We start from the raw sequence: 9763 nt of genomic DNA, 5'->3' as shown, positions 1-9763 counted from the left end.
AAGGGAGCTCTTATTGTGCCTCACTGCAGTTATATCCACACCAGTGTCTTTTTAAAGCTGTCGATTTGTATGTTAGGTTTTGAACAATTTATCTTATAGCTTTAGAGTGAACCTTTTAATAGCCACATTTTGTGCAGAGTAAAAATCTTTGAATTTGACTGATTTCCATAAAACAAGGAGTCAGTTTATAAAATCTTTATGAGCACAAACAATAACGTAATTAAATTATTTGAAAACCAATAAAATGCATTGCAGTGTTTTGCTGCATCTGTGTGATCATGGTAGGGACAAACATTACCATACAAGTTAATATCCAAGCCATAATAAAAGGCCAATATCAGTGACCTGATTGGTGTTAACGTGAGCGTCCGGTGTTTGAGTTTGTGTGAGCAAACATCATATTGTCCTGTCCCGAACACAGATAAGCTCTTATCTTGTTATAGATATAACCCTGAATGAGATAGCTGCCATATTACCTAAATATTCTGTTTGCTCACGTTGACTGGAACATCTGTGAGTGTTATATTAAGATGCATAGCATAAAAAACTAAACAAATAAGGCCCTCTTAGCTGTCAGTGTTATCTCCTGTGAAGCACACACAGTGACTTATGGGGGAACCGTCTAAGTCTGGGGTGACTTCACCACTGCTGGTATAAGACTCTACAACCTAAACTTCTTTTAACAGAAGCTGCCAATAGAGAAACTGAAAGCAAAGCACTCATTAATCAAACATTTTAGGATCAATAATGCCAGGAAGGATAGTGATCTGGAGAAGATAAAGATAATGGAATTGGGCTGCATTAACCTTTTAACCTTATTTTTTGAGGCTTTTAGTAGAACACAAAGACTGCAAAATAGATAGAATAAAATAACAGAAAAGACCATATGTACCCAAGTGTCACGTGGAAAACAAGTATACATATCCTTAATTTATATTTCAATTAATTATATTTATGCATTCATATAAGTATATTATCATGACATGTTTATTTTCTTGATTAATCAATTAAATATTTAAAATATTATCAGAAACTGTAAGACAAAAAGGGTCCATTGCAATTTCTGGGAGCACAAGGTGACATCTCTAAATAGCATTTCTATGTCAAAGATATTCATTTTACTTTAAAATAAAAAATAAAAAATCAGGAAATCACCACATTGAAGAAGCTGTACCCAGCAGAATGCTTGGCTTTTATCCTTTAAAAAAAATGTATGACAGTCTCTTGATTGACTATTAGTTTCAGCTTGGACAATTTTGAATGGATTTGTCAGGAATACATTCAAACACAATTAGTGGTTACTTACTTTTAGACACATCCCCACTGAAAAGAGAAAACACTGAAGACCTACAGCAAACTTAAACAACTTGCTGCACCCACTTAAGCCTGATTGGGTAAACGGCAGGACAAGGATGGAGATCACAGAATTCTTACAGATTGTATCTCCTCCATTACCGAGAAGCAGCCAGGTTAGAAGGCCGCCGCTAACTGACACACACACACACACCCACACACACACACACACACACACACACATACTGGGCCCGTCTAGTCGACTGTTCCATATCCTTATCAACAGACAACCTCTGACATGGTTATCATGAGGGAGGTCAGACTGCTTGTCTCTTGCTACTGTTCTCTATCATCTCTGAGCTGAACGTTCCTTTCCCTGAGTGCATTCATCATGTGACCAGGCCTAAAATGTTCAGCTTTGCAAGTCTATCTTCATGTTCTTTCTGTCTCTACCAAAACTAAATCAATGTGTTGCTATCACTTATCTTGCAAGTTTTACCTTAGATGTAAGACTGCACTCAATATTTTTTAAAGAAATCAATGATTTAAAGAGAGTTTAACAGATAAAACATTGATTTTTTTTCAAAGTGCTAAACCTTAAGATTCCCACATGATATTGTTCTTAATGCCATATTTGTGGTAGCTTTGTACTGTGATTTTATAACTGCTCCTAAAAGTTTTCACTGGTGCAGGCATCATTTGCCTAAAAAGAATAAAACTCATGGGACATTATGTATGAGTTAAGTTTAGACTTTTTAGGTATTTTTACAATAGAAATAAATGGAAATTTAGTATGTTTGACAAAGTATTTAATGTACATGAGTTTCAAAACCAACTGTGTTATTTTCCTGAGATTGTTTCTCCATTCCTAAATGTGTTACATTTCTTTGTAACGTGTTATCCCTAGTTCTGAATTGTTTTTGGCAGCCGATGAAGATCAGATGAAATCCTACAGATGTTCTATGTGTTATTGGAGGAATGGAACCAGCACGTCACGGGGGATTGGAAACATTCAGCTGCAATCAGTGGCCAGAACCACAATCTTCCTGTAATTTACAATATTATATTACTGCCTCACCATTGTTTGGAAAATTTGACTCCACGCTAAATAAGAGGAAAGAATCTGTGGTTTATAGACCACTGTCTTCTCTGAGCCAGGCAGTCATTTTAATCTTTTTAGTTTTCTCTAAAAAGAGACGTGATTTCAACATACCATACATTGATAATTACGCTCTTAATATTCTTCCCATCTAAAGTGAAAGCTCAAATGACAGGTTAGAGGGATCTGTTTGTCTCTGGGCGCCACAGAGGTTTCCTCTTCTGCTGAACATCTGTTCATGACTGCTGGTGTGAAAAGCCACTGTTTGCCTCTGGAAAACATCCAAGGATGAGTGAAGGTTTTAGCGAAGTCGACAAGTCAGTGGGTGTGTTGACATGGAACCAGCGTCCTAAACTGGTGTAGTGTTTGCAAGATGTTAGCCACACCGTCATTGGCAAAGACTGGGTGGAGACCCACAGGTGGGTCCGCAGAAGATTTTATTAGGGTCACAAAATCAATTTGCAAAATTTCCTCCGTAGTCTTTTATTCAACACTGTTATGGAGTACACATTTAAGCCACATCAGGGATCCTGAATGTTCCTACTGTTCTGATTATTGTAACTTACTCATAACATTGAATCTAATATGAAAGGCAAGAGAACATTCTGTTTGTTTAAATGATAGAAAATGAAAAAAACAGCCCGTTAACTCCAGCTAAATGCATTTATTTGGCCTAATTTATAAAGTATTTAACATGTATATATGTTTTCAATAGCACATGCTTATAATCAAACCTATATCTCTTCAAAGGGGCTGGTTTACCTATTCAAGATAGGGTGATAAGTAAGGTGATGCAGAAATGGCAGTAAAAATGGTCAGGAACGTTCATTCAGGCACAAATACGCTTGTGGTTCGGGAAACACTGCGCTAGCACCATGGCTTTATGGAATGAAATGTCCATCTGTCAGTTGGTCGACCACTTTGATCCAGACTGAAACATGTCCACAACCATCGAATGGATTGCCATACAATTTTATACAGACATTCTTGGTTCCCAGATGATGAATCACTGGCTTTGGTGCCATTTAGAGGCCCGTAGAGGATCAATTCTACTGACTGATTCCCTGACATTTCATGCCCATATCTGCAAAACATCCCCACCAGCCTCAGCTGTGCTTAGTGTTAAGTGCTAATTAGCAAATGCATGCTAACATGTTAGCTCACAGCACCACTGTGACTTTGAGTACAGCCTCACAGAGGTGCTATAGCTGGGCTGCAGACTCACAGTCTTCTATCAAAGAAAAACAAGAGGGGAAAACCATTCTTCTTGTGTCAGCCTCGGGTCCCCTGCAGCACCACGCCACAGCCACAACTCGATTTCCATACAAGCTGCGACATTGTGCAGACTGTGTGAAAATGTCATAAGTCAGATAGCAGCAGCTGTAGGCAGCCAACTCAGTGAAGGTCCCTGAATGCTCAATGGCCATCATGAGGTCTTGACCTGCCAGTAAAGGTGTCACAGTGATAAACGGTTAGTGTGACTGACACTTTTCTTCGCCCTGACTGCACCAGAAAACACTCCTCCTCTCGGCAATTTAGTTAATAAGTCACAATAGTTCCAATCCTGAGGGTGAGTACGGCACGTAAACCTTGTTATTTTATTTAGACATTGGGGACTTTGTTGAGGTGAAATGTATCAGTCTTTTAGGGACTTCAGTGATTGATGCTCTGATAGTATGGAGGGTAACATAAGACCAAGATGTTTTCTTTTATTAGATGAAGATAAGGTCAGTCTTCTGTGACATCCAGTGGGATGAAAAAAAGCTTTCCTCTGGTAACATGATCTCTATGATACAAAAGGGCTACAGTCCAGCAATACAGTATAGATGTCATATCATCAGAGAGTAAAAATTCAAAAGCACAAAAAAAACAAGCTGGAATTTATGTTTTCCACACAAATCTATGAATAGAGAATTGCACAACATATTATCTGGGAACTTTCCAGTCACTGATTCCTAAGAACACTGATGGATGCGACCTGGCTGGTCATTACTCATACAGTACGGAGAGAGAAGTTATTTGTGCGTAAATATGGCCGATAAAATCAGTCTGCTGCTGCTGCTGTTGTGCGGGCCCAGCTACGCGTTTCAGACCAGGCACATACCTGCAGGCTGGAATATTATCAGAAGCATATTTTTGCACTATTTCATGTCAACCCACAACTGGCTGATAGGCCAGGAATTCCCCTGATCACTAAACTGTTGCAAAGTGGAAACTTTTTCTTTTTTTTTTCAATGCTTGGGAAACCATTATATCTGCTCCAATGGTCACAGAAATTCAAAGAATTATTTTGGGAATGTATAGTCTATTACCTGGATAGAAACAAAAAGTATTTAGGCTGTTCCACTGACTGTGACCGGCGGGGGGGGGGGGGGGGGGGGGTTCTGTTAGAGATGTGACGATAGCAGATTTGATCACGCATCACTATTAAGACTCTCACATTGATCATTATCGGGATGGTCGTGAATATTCTTTCAAGTGACTTGGAAAGGCTTTTCGAGCTTTTTTAAAATGTATCTTTTATTCATGGGCGACCGCATGATTTATGATTACTTTATTTAAGATTGTCTGGTTCCCTAAAAAAAAGCAGTGCGTCCTCTGTGTGATGTAATAAAAATATGTTTCTCAACAAAATGTAAAGTATAGTGATTCCAGTATGTTTGAGTATAATTTAACGCTTTCTGTAGCACTTTCGGAAATTGTGCCTTAATTAAGTCAACTTCAAAGACGGAACAGCGTTCTCCAATAAAATATGACCAAGTGGTTTATGATGAACACTTAAAAACAATTTATAAAATGATCTGCAGACGACCAGTTTACACTGATGAGCAGATTTGCCGGCAGAAACAGAAGGTTCATAAAACAGTACAATGTTCCAAAAAACATTTGGATACTAAACATGCAAGACGTTTTATTTCACACAGGTGTAAAGTGTTGCGCAATACAAGGTACATGAGACTGAACAGTCTGTATGCATCGAGTATCTCAAGAGAACTGAGATGAGACTAACTTCCAAAGTGAAGATCAGAACTCCCCCTCCTGACGAACAGCTTGGACCCTTCTAGTTTGGGTGCCCAATGTTCACGCAGTCAAAGTGAAGCAGACTTCACTACAAACATGGAGGGAGCATTTCCTAGCGTAGCTTATGGGCGACATCTAGTGCTCATAAGCAGGAAGAACAAGCAGTTTTTAAAAATGTAATTTCAACAGATTCACAGCCATTTTAATCACATTTTTTTTTTATAGGAAAGTCACTGTATTAACACAACACACACACACATACACACACATATATTTCATGTGTCAGTGGTGATTAGATATTTTATACAACACAAGACAAACACAGACAAAGAAAACCACCACAGCTGAACTTCACTGTTATTTTAGCTCGTTAAATTAAAGCAAACAAGAGGCAAAGCCACCTAACCACGTTTATGTTCAATGTGTCACAGCAGGCTAAACCCTGTTTCTTAAATCAAACCACATGGCCTTCATCATTATGATAACATCTATATTCACCGACTTCTTTGCAAAGACTCAAACGAGAGCAATGTGGCAGGTTTAAACTCTCACGTCACCTTGTCGTCTAGACTACATATTGGGAAGTAAAGCGAAGGCGATGCCCAGTACACGTTGTAAAGCTGTGACTCGTGATATCCCTCATCCCTGTGAAGACAGCTGGTGGGTAAAAATCAAAAGAGGGATGATGACCAAAACTATGCAAAATACGACTATAAAACACTTCTTTTCCTTATACTTGGGAAAACAGTCCGTGGAGATTTACCAGAACCTGAGTTCTGAAAATGAAACTTTAACAGTGGGACTGTTAAAGTCCTTTAATAACAAAACACTATAATATTGCAAATGATGTCAACACGTAGGTAAAATGTCTATTTATGTTTGCAGCATACCACCTACTTGACCACTGTGCTTATATCTTTGAGCGTTTTCAGCCGACATAAAATATTTAAATTAAAAAACAGATTGTTGCGGGAGAGTTGGGCCTCAATCGACATTTTGCCTGAGGAACCTTTTCTCCTCCTCCACGAAATTCTTGTCCGAGGTCGCTTGTCCCATGTCCCTCTTCCTCTTCTCCTTCTGCTGGAAGGTCTCCACTCGACGTTTCTTGGTGGACAGGTCGAGCTCTGACTCCTCATCTGATCGCCAGGTGGTGGTGGTGGTTGGTTTAGGGATTTTTTGGGGTTGGATGGAGAGCGGGAAATAATTAATTTTGAATTACTCAACAGCACGCCAGTCAAACATATCAACCTAACCAACTCACCTGATTCAGGAAGTTCCTCCTCTGTGGGTAAGAACCGGGCGTTGCCAGCGAACGGCTGTGGTGCATCTTCCCCGTTGTCCTCATACACATTGGACCACTTTATTGCCATGTCCATGCCCGGGGGAGGTCCCTTCTTCTTCTCTGGCTCTGCAGTGTAGCTCTCAGGAGGGGGTACAGCGTTTGTCTTCCACGGCTTAAACTCTCTGGCAGGCTTCAGGTAGCACAGAAAAACAGGGTGTGAACTGGCTTAAGAGGAGGTAACAAAGGAAAAGTCTGTACTATTTACTAAACTAGACACATAAAGGCTCCAACGAATGAGCTGTAACCTCCGAGTTTGTTTGAACTCTTTCCCCTATATAAAGAGAAGTTAAATATCGATAATTAAACCTGTACTATCACATAAGTCACAGTCTGTCTACAAGAAGGCCCGTATTAGTGAAAAATGCTGTTACAAATGATGCCAAATAGGTCTCATCTTGCGCTCTTATTTTGTGTACGTGAAACTAATTTGTTTGACATAAATATCAATAAAATCAACTATAAAATAGTGTTGCCCTTAACACCAATATGAAGACGTGTGTCTCACTTGTCCAGTCTTGTGGTATTGGTTTGGAATCAATGGGTCAACTTACATGGACTCCTACATTTTACTGCTGCACTGGCTCTACTCCAGTTACGTCCCGTTCCTTCTTTATGTTCTTTATATATCAGGTGAATAGCGCTGCCAACACCAGATGACACGGAGCAAGAAGCAGAGATGCTCACAAGTCCAAGTCCTAATAACTCTCTTATGGTTGTAATGAATGCACCATTGCTATTGTTTACATTCCTTATGGTGCACTACAGGAATGTAGTAGTGTTTGTGTTTTGTTGGTCATGTGTTTGTTGTGTTACAACTGAATTATGTCGTTGTGCATCCCTGTGAAGCACAAGGACAATACATGATCCCTGAATCCTTAAATCACCGGCTGCATGCCATCTAGTGTGCTATGCACACTGCACAGATACACCTTAAGGTATTCAAACCGTGTACTTTATCATCACTCCTTTATATAAATACCTGTATTGTGCCCATAGGAATGAATACAGACTCAGGTTACACGAGGTAACAGGCAGACGTGTAACCCTTTTTCAATGACGTAAGTAACGCATCGCTGTCTTAACTTGTGCTTTTACCTCTTCTGGAGCTTTGACCGTGAGACTCTCCCAGTCTATCTCCTTGTTCAGCGGGTTGTAGAGGAAAGCAGGCTTGGACACGGAGCCGAACAGCTCCTCCGGTTTGGGTAACGGGGCTCCACCGGCGGCTCGTTTGGTCCCGTGTTGGGAGGACTGGGCTCCGCTTCCCGTAGCGTCGGTCCCCGGTTTCTTCTTTCGACTTTCTCCCTCCTCGTCGGAGTCGCTGCCATCGCTGCTGTCGCTCAGATCGTCGTAGCTCGAAAAGAAACCTAGAGAGCTGGACTTCTTTTCTTCTGTCATGTCTGCAGCGGCTCGTAATGCTCCAACAAGTAACAACCTGTGTCTGTAAAAAACAAATACAAATGTGACTGTAAGGCTATTTCGGTTGGGTTCGGATTAGCACCTGTAAGCCCTACTCCATTTTGAATCAGCCTCCAAGAGAGTCGTAAAGTTTGGAAGTAGTGTCGTGGCGACTGTCGTAAAGCTATTTCATTAAAGGAGCAAGCCGAGAAAAAACCGTAAAAACAAAGTACTGTTGGATTTGGACTTCACGTCATTTTGTCAACATGCAATCGACTTTTTTGGCAGAATAAACGACTCTTTACTTTCTATTTATCTGCATGTGCTGTAGTCATTTATATTGTTGTAGTATTTTATCAGTAAACAGCCGCACAGTCGGTGTACAGATGTGAAACAACAATATATATTACAGAGTGCTTTCACAAAACTTGGCAGTGAGGCTTGGCGCTGCAGTCATGCTTCAGCTGTCGCCCAAATAGCCTCCAGATGTCACTGTTAAAATTATTCAAGTTGAACTGATGTCAAAATGCAATGCAATTATTTATTATTTGTTGCATTTTGACACATGATATTTTAGCCTGTAATCTTTTTGTGAGACATGTAATCAGATTAGTTGGCTTATGAACACATATACTAGATATTAAAGACAGGCTTCAAACAGTCCCAAAGCGATATGTAAAGATTTTTGTTAAACACTGTAACTTTTATTCAGCAGGCAGTGTGACAGCATGATCATCAGCTTGGGAACTATGAAAGAAGAACAGCAGTGCGCCATAGGCACTGGTATTGTCTGACCACTAGAGTGCGGTATAGTCCCACCAATGAGCCCCCTAAACAAATCGTGAGGAACTGACAGCAAATGAATACCAGACAACCAACTCTGCATTGGCCTGATCATTGTCCACTCTGGTTTGGAACTAAACTCTTATACTAAATAAATATTGGCTATAGAAGCATGACCCTCCAGGACAAATTCATAATCTCTTATGCATCATTGTTACTCGTGCTTAGATGTTCGTCCAGTGAAGATTCTTTCTCTGCTCCCATTACTTGGACCGCCGCCTTCAAAACACTAAAGAATTCAGAGGGTCACATCTCTTCTCCTGATGATTTAGAGCAGTTCAGAGAACCTAAACAGTTTATCTTGGGTTTTTGGAAGTCTGCTAGACTTAGAGGGGCCAGTCTTTGCGCGTTCACAGGTCAAACAACGACTAAAAATGGAAAGGATAGACAAGTGAATTTAAATGATATACTGCTGCTAATTCCTCTCTCCATTCCCTGTTCTCTTCCTCTCCATGCTCAATACTAACGATACAGATGCTTCAAATGAGACGTTTACATTTTTAGGTGCAGCTTGTGATCAGATTTAGATTGAACAGATCCATAACACATGTTCATGTGCAGGAACATATTTAGATTGTTTCACTGCTTCCTTGTTGTGATTGAGTGTTTTGACATTTTCTTTCTTTGTCTTTATTTCAAGACCGTTGTGCTCCTTAGTAAACGTAGTAGCAGCAGCGCCAGCAGTGGTGCTGCCATGATAAGCACCTAAAGGAATCGTTGGATGGGTATGACTGTCAATACATATTTCACGAGTATGTTATGTTTTTTGG

At 40.1% G+C, this 9763-nt stretch overlaps 1 protein-coding gene across 1 annotated transcript; it reads right to left on the bottom strand.

Annotated features, from left to right (window-relative positions):
* Window positions 1-5203: 5203 nt before the first annotated feature.
* On the bottom strand, window positions 5204-8277 carry cUnh1orf52 (chromosome Un C1orf52 homolog). The gene is made up of 3 exons (XM_079157445.1): window positions 7851-8277; window positions 6675-6885; window positions 5204-6549 (listed from the first exon to the last, which is right to left on the bottom strand). The coding sequence occupies exons 1-3, from the start codon at window positions 8148-8150 to the stop codon at window positions 6398-6400; spliced, it is 663 nt and encodes a 220-aa protein (XP_079013571.1). The 5' UTR covers window positions 8151-8277; the 3' UTR covers window positions 5204-6397.
* Between the last annotated feature and the right edge of the window lie 1486 nt (window positions 8278-9763).

Source organism: Pholis gunnellus, assembly GCF_910591455.1.
Source record: "Pholis gunnellus genome assembly, chromosome: 4".
Lineage (NCBI taxonomy): Eukaryota > Metazoa > Chordata > Actinopteri > Perciformes > Pholidae > Pholis > Pholis gunnellus.
This window is presented reverse-complemented; position numbering and strand designations above follow the sequence as displayed.